We start from the raw sequence: 19,020 nt of genomic DNA, 5'->3' as shown, positions 1-19,020 counted from the left end.
TGGTTGTCTTGACACCAGTGGGTCAGGGCGCTGACCTCCTCCCTGTAAGCTGTCTCATCACTGTTGGTGATAAGACCCACCACTGTAGTGTCGTCCGCAAACTTCACAATGATGTTGGAGTTGTTAGTGGCCGTGCAGTCGTAGGTGTAGAGTGAGTACAGGAGAGGGCTCAGTACACACCCCTGTGGAGCACCAGTGTTCAGTGTGACGGGGGATGAGGTGATGCTGCCCAGTCTGACCACTTGGCGTCTGTCAGACAGGAAGCTAAGGATCCAGCTGCAGAGGGAGCTGCTCAGTCCTAGATCCTGCAGTTTCCTGTCCAGCTTCGAGGGAACAATGGTATTGAATGCTGAGCTGTAATCTACAAACAGCATTCTCACATACGTGTCTCTCTTCTCCAGGTGTGACAGGGCAGTATGTAGTGTCAGGGCTATGGCATCATCAGTGGACCTGTTGTGGCGGTATGCGAACTGTAGAGGGTCCAGTGAGTCAGGTAGTGCAGAGCAGATGAAGTCCCTGACCAGCTTCTCGAAGCATTTGCTTACGATGGGGGTCAGGGCTACAGGTCGCCAGTCGTTCAATGAGGAGATGGTGGAGGATTTGGGTACAGGGACGATGGTGGCCATTTTGAAGCAGGCTGGGACTACAGACAGAGAGAGGGAAAGGTTGAAGATGTGCGTGAACACTCCAGCCAGCTGAGCCGCGCATGACTTGAGGACGCGGCCGGGAATCCCGTCCGGACCAGTAGCTTTGCGTGCGTTCACCTTCCTGAAGCACCTCCGCACATCCTCCTCAGACACAGTGTGCGCACTGACGTCATCCGCGGTGCGCACACTGTCCGGTCTCATGGTGTTCGCTGTGGCGAATCTAGCGTAGAATACGTTTAGATCCTCACACAGAGAGGCCGTGGTCTGCGGTGTGCTGGTTTTCCCTCTAAAGTCTGTGATCGTGTTTAGTCCCTGCCACATACTCCGAGGGTTGTCAAACTGTTGCTCCACCCTGTCCCTGTACTCACGTTTGGCTGCTTTGATAGTCTTCCGGAGTTGGTAATGTGTGTGTGTTTGTAGTCCGATGTGTTCGCGGAGGCAAAGGCGGTGCTCCGTGCCGCGCGAACATCTCCGTTAATCCAGGGTTTTTGATTTGGGAAGGATTTAACTGTTCTGGATGGGACGACATCTTCCACGCATTTCCTGATAAATCCGCAGACTGAGTCTGTGTATTCATCAATGTCCCTAGCAGCCACGTGAAACATTTCCCAGTCCGCGTGATCAAAACAGTCCCGCAGCGCAGACTCCGATTGGTCCGTCCAACAGTGCACCGCCCTCCGGGTTGGAGCTTCCTGTTTCAGCTTCTGCCTGTAGGCGGGCAGGAGCAGGATGGAGCGGTGATCTGATTGGCCGAATGGGGCGCGGGGGAGGGCTTTGTACGCATCCCGGAAAGAGGTGTAGCAGTGGTCGAGTAGCCGATCTCCACGAGTGTTAAAATGGATGTGTTGGTGGAGTTTGGGTGAGACTTTCTTCAGGTTTCCCCTATTAAAGTCTCCGGCTGTGATAAACGCTGCCTCTGGGTGTGCGGTTTCCTCGCTGCTGATCGCGCTGTACAGTTCCCTGAGTGCTCGGTCAGTGTCGGCTTGTGGGGGAATGTAAACAGCCGTAATAATCACTGCTGTAAATTCCCTCGGTAGCCAGAATGGCCGGCACTTAATCATCAGGTACTCCAGGTCCGGTGAGCAGAAGGATTTGACCGGGTGCACGTTCGCATAATCACACCAGCTGTTGTTGATCATGAAACACACACCGCCGCCTCTGCTTTTCCCAGTAAGATCCTGTGACCTGTCCGCGCGATGCACGGAGAACCCCGGTAGTTGTATTGCGGAGTCCGGTACCTTGTCCGATAGCCAGGTTTCTGTGAGGCAGATCACGCAGCAGTCCCGCATCTCTCGCTGGAATGAGATCCGTGCTCGAAGCTCGCACAGCTTGTTCTCCAGAGACTGCACATTAGCCAGTAATAAACTGGGTAACAGTGGTCTGTTAGTGTGCCGTCTCAGTCGAACCAGAACGCCAGATCTTCTCCCTCTGCGTCGGCGTTTGCGGCCTCCAGGGCCAGAGAACAAAGGCGTCTCAGGTGAGGTGAATGGGGGGTCTGCAAACGGAGCGTCCGTGTTGCAAAACTTGAACTCCGGAAAGTTATAAGAAAGACCGTCTTTTATGTCCAGTAAGGTTTGTCGGTCGTACACAAGGAGACATGTGCTACTCGCGAAAAAAATGAAGGAAAAGTAAAATTAACCCTTGTGTGGTGTTCGTATTTTTGTTACTCAGCCAGTGTTCATGGGTCTGGTGGACCCGCTAGAGTTTTGGCTTTCCAAATTAACACTATCAAACAATTTTATGTTAAATTACTCAACAGATGTTTACTTCATCCCAATTACAAGACATATGAACAGCAAACATGGTTAATTTTTTCCCTTTACCTTTGTTAGATCACATTTATGAATTAATGTGCTTCTCGTTTTTCTTTTATATAAAATGTTATAAATAAATCAGTTATAATCAAGTGGAGTGAGTGGAAAGACACAACACATTTACACGTGAAAAAATAATTAATTGTTTAATTTTTCTTTTGAAAAAAACTGAACACGGGTCTCACAGACCCGAACACCATACAAGGGTTAAACACAGAAAAAAGCTGTTGCTTGGGGGAGCTCGCGACAAGGCTGCCATACTCGGCGCCATCTTCCTGATATTAGGATTTTGTCTTGCATGCACAAAAAAAACCTTTTTTTTTTCAAATAAAGAGTGGAAGAGAGACTGAAAGTGGGTGTCTTGGGTTAATGTTGATAGTGTTGGCACCTTACTTTGCCTTACCTTGTTTTGAATGTTTTTCCAACACTCACTTAAACACTCAAACTGCAGGACACACATACATAGGTCTGTTTGTGAATCCATTAGTGTGCCAGCATACATTTTAGTTTTAGTTTTAAGTTTTAAGTGATATATATAAATGCTTGCTTTCGGGACTTTTTTAAAAACGTGACCAGGGTACAAGTTCATACATAAAAACCAACCTGTTCTGATTTTAGATAATGGAAAGGAATACAGGGAGTGCAGAATTATTAGGCAAGTTGTATTTTTGAGGAATAATTTTATAATTGAACAACAACCATGTTCTCAATGAACCCAAAAAACTCATTAATATCAAAGCTGAATGTTTTTGGAAGTAGTTTTTAGTTTTAGCTATTTTAGGGGGATATCTGTGTGTGCAGGTGACTATTACTGTGCATAATTATTAGGCAACTTAACAAAAAACAAATATATACCCATTTCAATTATTTATTTTTACCAGTGAAACCAATATAACATCTCCACATTCACAAATATACATTTCTGACATTCAAAAACAAAACAAAAACAAATCAGCGACCAATATAGCCACCTTTCTTTGCAAGGACACTCAAAAGCCTGCCATCCATGGATTCTGTCAGTGTTTTGATCTGTTCACCATCAACATTGCGTGCAGCAGCAACCACAGCCTCCCAGACACTGTTCAGAGAGGTGTACCGTTTTCCCTCCTTGTAAATCTCACATTTGATGATGGACCACAGGTTCTCAATGGGGTTCAGATCAGGTGAACAAGGAGGCCATGTCATTAGTTTTTCTTCTTTTATACCCTTTCTTGCCAGCCACGCTGTGGAGTACTTGGACGCGTGTGATGGAGCATTGTCCTGCATGAAAATCGTGTTTTTCTTGAAGGATGCAGACTTCTTCCTGTACCACTGCTTGAAGAAGGTGTCTTCCAGAAACTGGCAGTAGGACTGGGAGTTGAGCTTGTTGACTATTTTGAATGAAACACTTGATTGTTCGATGATCACGCTTCAGAAGCTTTGCAATTTTGAGACTGCTGCATCCCTCTGCAAGATATCTCACTATTTTTGACTTTTCTGAGCCTGTCAAGTCCTTCTTTTGACCCATTTTGCCAAAGGAAAGCACGTTGCCTAATAATTATGCACACCTGATATAGGGTGTTGATGTCATTAGACCACACCCCTTCTCATTACAGAGATGCACATCACCTAATATGCTTAATTGGTAGTAGGCTTTCGAGCCTATACAGCTTGGAGTAAGACAACATGCATGAAGAGGATGATGTGGACAAAATACTCTTTTGCCTAATAATTCTGCACTCCCTGTACATGTATGAATGAGTTTGGCATTCCCAGTCACAATATCTTTCTACTGTAGCTGTTTTCCATGCAGCTTGAAAACTCAGTTAATGTATAGACCTTAAGTAGTGAAAACCACTGTGAATATAGAAAAATGTTATAAATCAAAGTTCAGAAGTTAACTAATATGCCAGTTAATTTACACAACATGTTTACAGTGTTTACATTTTGTTTAACATATATGCTTTGACGACAATTTGATCTGATATCAAGAGCAGTGCACTTTTGCTAATGCACATAGCAACAGATTTGTAACAGACAGCAATAGATTTGCCTCTTGACGCTGTGTTATTGGGAACTAATTGCATGTAATTGCCAACTTGACCCTGTTCGGTCAAAACAACATAGTATGCCTACACATAAAATGGCAATCCATGGAATTGCCATTTTATTGCCATCTTTATGCACCAAATCAGTTTGAAGATGGAAGTCGGGAATCAAAAACTGGTTCTTGTGGAGGACTGGTTCTCAGTAGTTCAGTTCTTTGGAGTTGTTAGTCTGCTTTCCAATCAGTTCCGCTTATTGGCTCTTCTTGCACTTGAGCTACAAGAATGACAGCTCAATGGTAAAGTGAAAACTGTATCCAGAACAGAAAGAACTGCGTTATGATGCTAACACAATTTTGACTCTTTGCAGCAAATGCACAGACAACATGCTAATGTAAAGCTAGCAAAGAACTCAAAGCGTTGATAATGCTGCTGTCCCCAGCCCAGCAGCCACAACCTGAGCTTCAACAGGTAACAAACAAAGGAAGAGTCAGGCTTTAGTCTCTGTTTCTACCTGTTCATGTTTCTAAAGTAGCATCACTGTTGTGGTTGCTTTAAAGTCTGTTTGGTTGATTTTCATCTTTGCTTTGTGATTGTGTTCATACCACAATACTAAGAGAAAGGGTTAGGGTTAGGGATTTGTGTTGTATGTGGGACTGTAGCCTGCGGTTTATATTGTTAACTGGCAATTAAGAGACAAGGGTTTCAGGTGAATGTGCAGAGAAACACGAGTAATGTCAGAAGTAATGTAACAAATAAGTTATTAAGTAATGTATTTGATTACTTTTAATAAAAGTGTTCTATATAATTTGTGTAATACATCACTTTTATAAGTAACAACACCAACACTTATCACTACAAAGAGTGTCCAACATGCACAACATTTGACCACATAGCATGCAATTAATGTGCACTAATGTAATGTGTTTGATATGCTGTTTAGCGATGGTGGTGACTGTCAAAGCGGAGCCAATGAGCACACAATGAGAACGTGAGTGATCTGAAATCTGATTCCAGTCTTCAAAGGCTTCAGAGGCAAGATCGCAAGTTGATTGCACATGGTCGCAGTAATTTTGGTCATGCGGCAGACTCCACTGCTTTCCTTAGTGTGACTGTAGCCTAAAGTAGATCCATTATCACATAATGAAGATTACATCTACTTAATATTATAATGCTATGCTATTGCTGAAGTCACACCCATCAGTTCAGATTGGTAATTTTAAGTGTCAGGCATTTAAAGCCAAGTCATGAATGATAGTCAACCGTGTTTCTATGTCATCTACAGACCATTTTCACAAGGTTCTAAGAGCCATGAGTGCAAAAATTACATTCATGAGAAAAAAAAAAGAAATGCTGCAGCAAACTGGCTGAAAATACATGTTCTGAAAAAGATGAGATAAATTTTACCATTTTGCTTTGACTGAGAGCCCAGCAGCACTCGGGGGCTCAAAACTTTTTCCATTTTCTGACAAAACCAGAAAGGACTTTGATTGTTTATGTGACACTTTGTACCTTTCAGGTCGTCCACGACTGCTCCACTTTCACAACAACATACCTCCAGTTTGTTTAAAGGATTTGATTTTATTTGCCATATAGAAAAATTGATTGTTATTTTTGTTTGAAATGTAAAACACAAGTATGATGCTTTGGCATGAAAAACTGACTAGATTATACAGCTTTCAGTTCATTGTCTCACAATCTCTCCTTGGCACATATCCTGTGGCTCATGTGATTGTGGGTGACAGCTCAGGCTCTATGTTGGATACAACAGTTGGCAGCTTGGGAGCCTGATTTGCTCTAAGCTGTTGGGGTACAAATACTGGTAGCAAAATAAAAATAATTCATGCTTTACACAAGATGTCTGGCTAAATGGGTATGACAAAAAAAAAGAAAAAGAAGTTCTGTTTGCATGTGGCCAGAACTGCCAAATTTGAACCCCAAATCAAAATTGGGTGTCCTGGGCAGTAAAATGTCTCATTAATATTTGGAAAGTATTCACTCTCTTTCTGATTTCTTAGGGTTTTGTTTCTTTACATATTTATTACACCTAAATGTTCCAGATTATCAAACATTTTAATATTAGACAAAGAAAATCAAATTTAATACAAAATACACGTTTTAAATGATGATTTCATTTATTCGGGGGGAAAAAACAAAACCTACCTGGCCCTTTGTAAAAAGGTAATTTCCCCTAAACCTAATAACTGCCACCCTTGACAGCAAGAAGTGCAATCAAGTGTTTGCAATAATTGGCAGTGTTTCACCTGCTGTGGAGGAATTTTGGCCCACTCTTCTTTGCAGAATTGCTTTAATTCAACTAAATTGGAGGGGTTTTGATGCATGAACGACTGTTTAAGGCCATGCCAAAGCATCTCAATGGACCATGTAGGTTCTCATCCAGGTCATGGTAGTCTTGAGAGCTTGAAAATGAAGGCAGTTGGACTTCACAGTCACAGATGTCAGTGACTTTGTTTCCAGCTGTTTTTTGAAAAACCTGAAGAAGTTAAAGCGCGCAAACTGATGGCCAGACATTCCCCTTTAGGATCTTCAGGTAGAGAACATAGTTGGTTCCATCAACTATGGCAAGTGTTCTGGGTCTTGAAGCAACAAAGCAGCTCCAGACCCTACACACTAACACCACTATGTTTGACTGTTCCTATGGTGGTATTTCTTCATGAAATGCTGTCCTAGTTTTATGTGACTGTAACAAGAAAGTTCAACTTTTGGCTCATGAGTGCAAGAAATCTTTTCCCAAAGGTCTTGGGGATCATCAAAATGTTTTTTTGGCAAATGTGAGACAAGCCTTTGTTTTCTTTTTGGTCAGTGGTCATTTTCTCTTTGGAGCTTTTCCATGGATGCCATTTTTGCCCAGTTTCTTATTTTTTTATATTTTTGAGTCATGATCTCTGACCGTAACTGAAGAAAGTAAGCCCTTTAGTTCTGATGTAGATGTTGTTCTGGATTCTTTTCTGTTCTAGTAGATGAGTCATCAGTGTGTTCTTAGAGTAATGTACTGTTCCTGGCTTTCTGCATTGGTGGAATGGTTTAGTCTCAAAGACTTAGAAATGGCTTTCCAGACTGACAGATGTCGATGACTTTGTTTTTCAGCTGTTCCTTTAGATCATGGCATAATCTTTTTCAGTTCATTTAACCAACTTCACTTCGTCAGACAGGTTCTGTCTAAACGATTTATTCATTCAGCATGTCTGGGAGTAATAAGGTTTCGGTGTTTCTAGTGAAATTGAACTCATTACAAAAAACAGACACCTTCTCAAAACATGCTTAATCACAGGTAATTAATGAACAAGAATTAACTTAGCTCATTAATTAACAATCCCGCCCTACTTATTTTGTAACCAATATTCCTTTTGCAATTAAGTAAAAAAAAAAAAAGAAGCTCTTTTATACACTATACAGCTGCCATACCTAAACAACACTGACAGTACTTCAAGTTTCACAAATTTCTCACACTTCACTGAGAGCACAGAAAAAGTAACAGTTCAAATTCTCTGTCAATGAGGCTACTAACTATGTTTGGTATACTGATAATGGAGGCGCTTTGACACGTCAGTAAATTTGTCAAGGACATAGAAATCCACCTTCTATGCCTCGACACCCTCAGTTTCAGTGGGGTGAGTGGGCTGGTGTTGTGACATGTTGTGGCTTTTGCAAGAAAACAATGTCACCATACTTAGGCTAAGAGTTCTTAAGTTTTTTTTTTTCTTTTAATTCTGTGCTTTGTTCACTGTGTTCACAGTTAAATGTGAGTAAATAATGGATCCATTCCAGGTAGCATTCATACCCTTGTCATGCTGTAAGCTGGACTGTGCTATGAAGCTATTATCTCCTTGAGAAAAAGTAGAAACTCTATAACATTTTCATGATGAACGTATTCCATTGGGGTTAACCTTCTACTTAGGCTTGAGCTTTGTCTCATTATAGGCATCAGTGTTATTGTAATGGTAGAAAGTTAGCAGAGTAGATGTATAGCTAGTGACCAACTGGCATTAACCAAATGCCAGTTGGTCATTACAGCCAAAAGGGAAATATATATATGTAAAAAAACAAAAAAACATTTACCCTTCATTTTCACTTCACAGACTTACGCAAGAAGGAATCAGTCAGTTTTATTTTCCCACTCTCATTCTCCTTTGAAACACTGACACGAAATGTGTCAAACCCTACAAATTACTTTTCATTAATTTCAGATACCAGTCAGCAATTTGACTGACCCTGAGCTAAAACTTGCAAGTCTGGCTTACTCAATTCATCTTATAGATTTTTTTTGCATATGTCCTTCGCAAAATTGAAATTGCGCCCCCGATATGAACGTTGGAAATTGGGTAAAGCTTAAAACCATGTGAATAAGAAGTAAGTTGGGAGTTGATTAAACATTTCCTGTTGACAAGAATTATATATCATTCATGAGTCGTACAGTTAATTTAGACTGCTCTGTGAATGCTGACTTCAAGGATTAGATCCACGGGAAGCTTAGATGTGAAAAAGAAGAAAAGCATGGCCAAGTATGTGTGCATCATTGTTAATCCCCCGATTCTGCTTTCAGGTTTTTTAATTAATTAAAGGATGCATGGCAGAAATTGAGCCGTAAGCTCCAACGCTGTGCCTTTTTAATTCCACCTTCATGTTTTATGACCAGTGCCTGAACGCCTGGTGATTCTTTCTTGGGCAGCACCTATCTCTTTCTTCTTGCCTTTCTAAAGTGTGCATTCCTTTCTTTATCACATTTATCACAACAGCTTCACCTCTCACCTGTAGTCACTCCCATCTCCTACTGTATACTCAGCTTCACCCGCACTCCACACCTACTTCATTTGTCACTTCAACGCTATCTATTTATGGTATGATGTATTTATTTTTACTTAGGATGGTGTAATGAGCATTTTTCTGTATCTCTGGAGTCTTTTCATGTCATTAGAAATGAAAAAGAATGATGAATAATAGATCTGATGATGAGATATCTCCAGAAATATGTCACAGAACTCTCAACAGTGAGATGAGAGGAAAGAGACAAGGTGCTTTTCTTCAACAGGACTGAATATCCAACTAGTTAATACCTCATGGCTGATTTTAAATCAATCTGAAGGACACCTGACAAATGTGAGTGCAATTTATTAGCACCCACAACTTTACCATGACTATTATAATTTGTTACTCCCAACTCTGAAGAGGTCCTTTTTCTTTGAGCTGTGTGACGTATCTCACACCCCAGCAGGGTTTGTGAGCGGGCTAAAGTAAGCGCAAGCCCCCTATTGGTTCTGTGTGACTCCTGAGGCTCGCATGCCCTGCCAGTTTTTCTCCATACACAGCGCTCTCAGCTCTGTCAGCTTAATTGGCTCGCCTCCCATCAGCTAGATACCCCAACCCCATCCTAATTGGCTCTCTTTTAGCTACCCAGCCAATGCTATTGTTCAGGTACACAGTGTGTCACTATGGATGCGGTGATCATTCACACATGAATTCCAGGACAAGAGGCCCATGGGCTGTCTCTCAACCAGTTTCCTGAACTGCAGTTATATTTCTGCCAACAACAACAACCACAACACCGCTTAAAAAATGCTTCTCCCTTCAGGCTGATACATTAGTCTCTTCCGTGGTTTACTTTATTCACAGTCTGCTTTTCTTTCACATGTAGCACCCCATGCCAGCAGCTATGCCATCCCCGCCGCGGGTATTTAAGTTCATCCCGTGTGATGTTTACCCGTGATGATCGTGACTGAATGCCAGTCAACTCACAGGACAAAGACCGAGAGAAAGCAAAGCCAGTGGAGTGTGTGTGAGTGAAGACAAGAGGGAATGCGACAGAGAGAGGAAGACAGATGAACATTCCCACAGACCGCATAGACTGGAGCCAAGTCTGGTTCTGTCTGAGTAAAGGTAGTCAGTGTTACCCTGATGAGTGCCACTTTGGCCCCAGCTGGGTCAGTTTCTTGCCAGTGTGTAATGAGCCCCAATGAGGGTGAACTCCCTGTTCCCCGGTGCCCTGGCCTGTCTCCACTAATGAGCTTCTGAATAAATCAGTGTTGGTATCCCCTTATCCCACCCATCTCCTGGTCCTACATCCCTTTTCAGTTCATTTATCCCACCGTGCCTGTCTCCACTCGCCTAGCCTTAAGCACTCAAGAGCACCTTACATCCCCAGCCAACATTTCCTCTCTCCTAATTGTGGGTATTTGTTTGTGGGACAGTCTGGCTTTCCCATGTTTGAAGACTGTGATATTTAAATCTCTTCATGTGTGACTGTCACTGTTGTTGCAGCCTGGAGCTCAGACTGACTCTTGTGTTTAAAAAAACAAACAAACAAAAAAACCAAGAAACTGAGTGGTACTCTTCTGCTATTTGTAGCTTCTTTCCTTCTCATCATGGCTACTGGATTTACTATGATAAATAAAGAAATAAAACTACCTCTTGTTCCTGCATGCACCATTAGTCTGGTCCTAATTTGCTTCCCATTGGAGCGTGGGGGTGTGAATGCCTGTATTTGGCATCTGGTAGACAGACATAGGCTGCTTTATAAAAGGTGATGATGAATATTGCCAGGGATAGATTACTGGACCACAAACCTGCCCACTCTGCCCCATAAATAGTCTGAAACAGTTGGACTCTCACTGGTCAGAGCTGTGTGCGAAATAACCAGGGGACATGCAGAGCTAGATAAAGTAGGCCAAAGCATTTGGTTTTGGTGGTGAAGTCATACTTAGCAGGCTGACTCACAGAATCCACTGGGAATTCAATTTAGAAGATAAAAAAAAAAGACAAGAATATATTAAGCATTTTGTTTGCGAAACATGATCGTTCTAACCAGGGAATACATGGCCAATACATTTCTTGGTCAGAAAATTAACCAACAAGTAAGAACTTGCCGGTAGAAATTAGGCTCTATGCCATGGTGGCCACACTCCAAACAACAGCATTATAATACAAGTAAAACAAAGAAAATCAACATCATTGGCAAGTTATGGGAGAAAAGACAAAACAAAAACACAGAAAGAAAGAAAGCCCTGAGGTAAGAGCAGTTACTTTACAGTACAGTCAGCACTGTTGTTCCCCACAGATTGCCTTTCCAAGGTGACTGACCCCTGAGCAAATGTTACTCGTCAGAGTATTGGCTGCCATGCATCAGGTTCAAACATTGTTTTTCTTTCACCTCGACTGATTCGTTTCTTCACAGATTGCCTACCCCAGAAAACTTATCAGTTGGCTTGGAGAAATCAATCATGGGGTGACACCATCCAGACCAGAGTGTTGTTTGCGAATCTGTTGTCTGTAATGCCTGCAAAACCCCCGTTGTGATTGCCAAGACTCTCGATGTGTTGGTTTTGGAGTTATTTTTCATTGTAGGTCTTTTTCCTGTCTCCTTGGCTCTGATTTTTCCCTGCCTCTCTCCTACCGCCTCTCTCTCTCTCTCTCTCTCTCGCTCTGTCTCTTTTCTTTTTTCCTTTTTTTTTCTCCACTGTTACACTTGTCTCTCAATACAAACCTTGGAGTGTACTGATGTAAGAAGTGCCAGTGTTTGGGGGGTTTTTTTTGGAGATGCTAACAAACAAGCTTGCCCCACAAAGGTGACTGCCAAGCAGGGATTAATGCGAAACAGAAAATATTAGTGCTCAGAGCCAGCTTCCAGCAGAGACACGGTGCCTAGTCAAGTGGTCTCCCCACTTTGTGAAGTGATTCATCTTTTTTTCCTTCTTTTAGAGTCCATTTTCTGCATTGTTTCATGTCACTTGCCGTCTCTTATTTTAGATATAAGAATCGTCAGTACATGTTAATGATCCTGTCATACTGTAGATAGTATACCTGTAAAAAGCAACCCAAAATTAGAAAAGTAAATGTAATAAAATGAACATTTACTGCAGGCATACCTAATGAAGTGTCAACTTGGTGTAGTAGTTTAGATTTTTATCAAAACCAAAGAAACAGTCAGTGCAAAAATACAGAGACAGGGAGCAAGACAAGAGGCTTTATCCTATTTTTTATTTATTTATTTAAAAAAAAAAGTTGCTGATAAGTGTATCGGTGGGTTTACATCTCTCACACCAATATGTAGACTATACATGTGCATGCGCTGTGAACTGTCAATGCCGTGCCTTACTGCTCTTTAATATTGCCGTTTAAACTGTGGGCTGTAAAAACAAATTTCCTTTTGGAGGGCAACAAAGGATTTGATCATATCTACTGAAGGCTTTTTGAAGACTGTGTTTTAGCTAAACAATGACGATGTAATCCATCATGCACTGGAAAAGAAGAGTAGTGATCCAGGAATAGTTTAAGACAAAAAAAAAAAAACAGCCTTCACGATAAAGGAAGAAGCATGAAGCCTTAGGCAGCATGCCATTTGAACAATGGCAGCTATATCAGATAATGGATATGCTGGTCAGAGTCTGAGCCTCATGTGTACTTAATGAGAACTGTTGCCTACTGACGTAGAATAAGGGTGCAGTTTGGCATCGTTCCATATAGTTAAATAATTGTAAGCTATTGACTTTATAAACTGTTTTCACATTACACTGCCCTCGCTAATTAATGAGAATGAGACCTGTTCCATTTATCCTTGCTGAACAATTACACAGCAGGTGAATTTATTAACTGTAGTTAGTGGTAGCTCTGCAGAAATGGCTAATAAATGTCTTTTAATTGAATGAAATTTCCTTTTAATCACAATGACAGAAAATTGTGTGGGTTTTTTTCTTTTTATAAAGAAAGCAGATGAGTGTGGGTGAGTTTGCTGTTGAAGCGTATGCCTGTTCTGATTTACATTTGGAAAAATAATGTTCAGATTGTCCACTGTGTACACTTTGCTCCTAACTCATTGGCATTCCCTCACCAGATGCACAGCTATGTTTTGGTTCAGTAAACCCATACCATTACTACAATCTTCATACATACAACATTTGTAATGCATAATAAGTTGCTCCACAAGACGGAGCGCAGCGGCTTGCATGCGGTGCAAATATGTGAGGGAACTGGCACAGAGTTTGACTCACAAAATCGCTTGTAGCCTCAAGATGGACCGTATCGTATGTATTGTATGTAGTGTATCCAGTACTTAAAATATAGATAGATGGCGCATGTATGTATAAATACAATCACAAATAAGTAAACACAGAAAATGAGTACAGCTAACAACCCTGTCTATCTGCACACAATAACACCTGGTGAATGAATTTTGGAGTAAGTTTTCTGCATGAACCCAATAAGTAGAATTAACAGCATGACTACAGCAGGCACTGCAGATATAAAGGATAAAAGCAATGAAAAGAGAAAAAACACACTAACTGATGCTGAAACACACAGTTTAACACACATACAAAATGTTGTGCTGGTAGGCAATGCAGTGATTGTTTACAGTCTCCTCTGGATGGTGAGTTACAACAGGCTGTGAGTATGCACTTGCACTCATCTGTCTCAGCAGCATTCTGTGAGCCTTGGCTCTGTGAAGTACTCCATAATCTGCCCTAGGTTTAACTTCTTTTCTCATTCAGTCTGGATGAAAAGTATAACAAGTCCAGCTTTTTTGTTTCTCTGTTGGTTTTTTCTTTTTTCTTTTTCTTTGTGTTTTTTGAATATGTTCATGATTGCTGGGTGGCTACTACAACTGTAATCTTTCTAAATTGGATCTAATTGGTGTTTTGTTGTGTAACCTTAACACTATTTTAGGCAGCAGGAATGCAGGAATGTCCAATTAAAAACAGTTCCAATTTTGTAACTGCATAATAGTACATTTTCTAAAAAAAACAAAAAAAAAAAAAACAAATAAAAAGAACAATAGATGATAGCATTACTGGTCTAGAAAAAGCTTATGAGTGTATACACACCTTAATGTTCTTAAAACCAATAAATAAATCATTAATTTCTGATCCAAAGTCTTGGTTAATTACTTTTTGCCACTGAGATGTTAATTGTTCTGCTCTTATCTGATTTGATTTCAATTAATGACAATAAGTATATTAATTTCCTTCACTTCACTTTTGCTTCTATTTCAGGTCAATTAATGTGATGCTTATCAAATTAATTAGCAGACTTTAAATAAATGCAGTACAATCAGCCTTTTTTGTCTTCTGTGTCTGATAGAGTTTTAAGACTAACTTAGAAACTAACACCTTACTGTAATAATCACTTATAATTTAGTATTTTTGTGTTCAGTTGCACATATTCTTCTAATTTCTAGTGCTAGCTTTGATCCCCTTGCCTTTAGAGCTGCCTTTGATTCAACAATGTGCTATAAACATTGCTCAAACATTTCAGTCCGTATTAACATGATAGTACCACACAGTTTCTGCATCACTGTCGTCTCTGCATCCATGACGTGAATCTCCCATTCCACCGCATCCCAAAGTGGGATTGACATTTGGTGACTGTGGAGGTCATTTGTGTACAGCAAAGTCACAGTCATGTTCAAGAAACCAGTTTGAGATGATCTGAGTTTTGTGACATGGGGTGAACGTGGGGACCAACAACAGGTAAGCTGCAGAAACAATGCTCAGCTGGGACTAGGGGACTCAAAGGGGTACAAATAATATCTCCTACACTACTGCATCACCAACAGCAGACTGAACTTTGATACTAGGCAGAATAGATCCATGCTTTCATGTTGTTTACTCCAAATTCCACTAAATTCTGATTGTACCATTCAAATATTACAGGCAGGAGGTCATGAGAAAAATGTGTTCATTTTCTTTAATGTACAAAATTATACCTTTAAAAAAAAAAAAAAATCTGACATCTGAATGGAAAAAAGGAGAACATTTAAGAAGTTACAATATCTGTCCTTTTTCAGAAGGGCCACAAAGATCATTACCATATGATATGTAGTCTGCAGTGTTTTTTGGTGACATTGATACGGAAATGTTTGCTGCCCCATGCATAATGGCATGGATATTTACACCCCCGTAAAATAAAATATAATAGACTGCAACTCAGCTGACTGACTGGATGGAGAGCCCTTGCTGAGGGTGACTCAATCCTATGCAGTGTTCCTACTACCACTACTTGCATCTCTTGTCCTTTCCTCTCCACTTCTAGCTGCAGCCACCACTGCTGCTTCCACCTCTCGGATTGCTATATTTGTGACTGTGTCCACTGACGTGGAAAAAGCCATCATCTGGGCCAGTAGATCTGGAAATAGAGTACTCGTCGAGGTCGGCCAGAGACAAGCCTTGTACTGTGCAGCTCACCCAGCCAAGTGTGCAAGGGGCAATGAGTTCCAGCTTAGGAGAGCCGGGGGTCGCTGCTGGCTATTTTCTCGAAATTCACTCTGGGGCCTGTAGTGGTCTAAAGCTAAGACAACACTTCCAAACTGACTGAATGATGCTTTAGACCTTTGGGTATCCATGCTTTGAGAAATACCTAGAAACACATCATATGAGTTGATTACTGCCCTAAAATTTGAATTTCTAAATGGTTAGGTGCACTGGAAGCTGGAGGCACAAATCAATAAAGCTGGCTAGAAGCATGGCAGCTAGCCAGTCAGGCCAACTGAGAGCTTTTGACATTTCAAATTAGAGCATAAAAGGAAATGAGCAAAAATGAAAGGGGTATGGAACAGAAGAAAAAGAAGTAGCATCATATCTGACGACATCTGATTAAATATGCAACAATCAGTATGATTAATGCTTTGTTGCTCAATGCAGCAGTGAGGTGACAACACCTGTGGTTCCAGAGTTTAATGATGTGTTTTTTTAATGAGTACATGTCTGTTATTGACTACCTAGATTCTTCAATCAATTATTGCTCATTAACCATTTACATTAACCAATTGTTCGGCGTGGACAAGATTTTTTTTTCTTTTTAGAATTCGAAAGTTACCAATCACTGTTGCTAAACTTAAAAAAAGAAATAGATATAAAGCGTTATGAGTGCCATTTCCTGAAACTGCCAAATAAATACAAAACTTATTGTGCGTGCGATATTCAGTGCACTTTATTATTAATGCCCAAACATCTGATTTTTATTTTTTTCCATTCTCATAATTATAGATATGTTTTTTAGCTCAATAGATTTAAGGGATCACAGCACTTAGCTCTCTGTGGAGTGAGCTAGTCTCTCCTCCATCCCACTCTAAAATGGCCCTCAGGCCAATACTGTGGCATAGTTAATGGAGTGTGCCTACATGAATTATTAACAGTGCTTACATTCCCTTTATACTTGCCATTCTATCGATAGTCAACCCATGGGTATGTGGGCGAATTTTTACACATAAGGATGAATTGCCCTTTTCACATACATGCTGGTCCCTCTCAGATAAATATCTATGATTATGTGGGATGAGCTGAGCAGACAGTATTGAATAAAACATCTGTTTTGGAGAAAATAAAGCTAAATAGAAAAATATCCTTTCCATAGTTACAGTCAGCAGATCTGATTTTAGGTGCTGTGACAATGGTACAGTACATTGGGTAATTACACTGCTCTCAGTCCTCTCATTGTTACACTGTAGGGACACCTTGAGGTGTACATTAGTAAAGCATACTTGGATTTATAGCGTAATATTCCATGGGGAGTAATCCAAGAAGTAAAATCAATGACCAAAAGAAAAAAAAAAAACAGCACATACATACACTGTAAAACAGCTCCTGTCTTGCAAAGTGCCTGTAAACCTTTTTGGGCTGCCATTGCTAGACCTGGCAGGATATCTCTGGAGAAACTCACATTAAGAAAAGAAAAAAAGGAAATGCAGCCTCCTTCAATTCTTATAAGGGACATAGGGGGGTAATAAAGAAGCCATTCTCTACTCTTAAGGCAGGAACCACAGTATGACTGGATTGCTCCTTGAGAAATTCTATCCTCCTTTGGGCTAATCATCTTGGTTGCTCAGCTACTGACTGCAAGTGTGTGTGTGCGTGTGTTTGCGAGATATAGAAACTCCAAAGCAAATGGCAACTTATTTACTACAGGCAAACTAGAGAGAAACCCTTTAAGCCATTTCATGTTCAGTGTCTGCTTGTAAATAGTCATGAATTAAAGCGTTTCTGGAGGTGCCAAAGATGCCACTGTATTGATTATGCAATAAATAGAAGAGCAGTGTGGGGGTTTCAGACATATTTAACACATTTTGTTGCTCACAGTCTTCACTGATCCCATACTTACATCATATATTGTTCCTATGCTGGATCCAGCAAACACACAAACATAATATGGTTTCAGTTATAAATCCTTCATTTATGTTTGATGGTTTGGGGTTTATTCTTGGTCTCCCTTATTTTTACTTAACGTTTTATTTTGAAAATACTGTAGTTTTCCATGTCTTTACTTCACTCCTTTATTGTCTTTTTTCTCACCGTGTTAGTGTCTGACTGAGTTCACCTGTTCTTTATTAGGTTCAGGAAGTAGAGTGGGTAGCCTACTAATTGGAATCGGTTTGATCTCCAGTCCACATCATGGTGCGTCTGCGGGCAAAATGCTGAACCCCAGTTTGTTCCTTAATGTAGCTTGATTAGAATAAAAAAAGCACCATATAAATACCAGTCCATACCATTAATACATTATTAACACTGGGCTCAGAAAGGTACTTAATGTGACCTGTATCTAAAGCCAACGTTATATGTGTCAAAAACAGGGCTGGCACAAAGGTAGGTCAGTGCATCTCTAATTAAAATTTTTACCAGTCTTTTTGTTGGCAGTTCTTTGACACAAATAGAATGCAGGAAAAATTAAAATAAATGAATCTCCGCAAAGCTAAGAAAATTTATTCACTGCGGGCCCCAAGAAACTAAGAGAGTAATTAGCTCAAATGTATTCCCATATGTAATAATCAAAATTTTGTGATAATTGCTAAAGATTTTCTTCCCCCCTCGTGGAACATTGTGAATCCGGTTGTTTGTGTACAGGAAACAGACATCATAATGATAAAGTATGCTAAATATCCCAGCTTTAATAGCAACCCAAAAGTGATGAATGTGTGAAAAATGTCTGATATTAAAATTAGCTAAAGCAATTTTCTGTCTCCAATAGCTCTGTTGTTCGCTACTATATCCCTTTTTCACCACTGTTTCTTGTTTTATTTATCTCAAAATTCCTCTCTCTCCATCCGCCTCTTACCCTTTCCTCTTGCCTTTCCAAACAGTCTCCTCTTTGTACTGCCAGCCAATGTTTCTCTTTTTCTGACTCAGTCAGCTCATGTCCCCTAAGGGCTCTGGGCATGCAGGTCTTCTGTCTTCTTAGCCTTTGTAGGTCCCCATTTGACTGTATGAAAATAAGTTTCTACAGGCTGTTAATAGACTGCCCACTCTTTTACATCTCATCACTCTGTCATCACGAGCTTGATTGCTCACAGTGAACACATTCGTCTTTGCAGTAACCCCTTCTGCGAGTGATCCCTTTCCCTTCCTTGTTGGATCCGAGACCCTGCAATAAAGGCACAACACACTCAGAATGTCCATTTGTTTCTCCAGGCATGCCTGCACATGTCTATAAATGATTCCATGTACAGTTTGGCTTCCAAGAGCTCTCATAAAATGATTTACACTCCCAGGCAACTTTTTTCTAGTGGCACAAATTCTATGGTAGTCAATATTGACA

At 40.6% G+C, this 19,020-nt stretch overlaps 1 protein-coding gene across 1 annotated transcript in view; it reads left to right on the top strand.

The window, feature by feature from the left end:
* LOC146618690 (uncharacterized) overlaps positions 1 to 15,770 on the top strand; it is a 40,239-nt gene extending 24,469 nt beyond the window's left edge. Inside the window, exon 4 of the mRNA XM_085370105.1 lies at positions 15,526 to 15,770. Within this exon, the coding sequence (XP_085226231.1) occupies positions 15,526 to 15,770 (245 nt within the window). The remainder of the gene's footprint in view (positions 1 to 15,525) is intronic.
* The last annotated feature ends 3,250 nt before the right edge of the window (positions 15,771 to 19,020 follow it).

The sequence above is a fragment of the Diplotaxodon limnothrissa genome, linkage group LG14 (genome assembly GCF_057381915.1).
Source record: "Diplotaxodon limnothrissa isolate DT_005_m linkage group LG14, D_limnothrissa_male_GT1.1, whole genome shotgun sequence".
Classification (NCBI taxonomy): Eukaryota; Metazoa; Chordata; class Actinopteri; order Cichliformes; family Cichlidae; genus Diplotaxodon; species Diplotaxodon limnothrissa.
The sequence above is the reverse complement of the archived record's forward strand: the minus strand, read 5'-3'. Positions and strand labels throughout refer to the sequence as shown.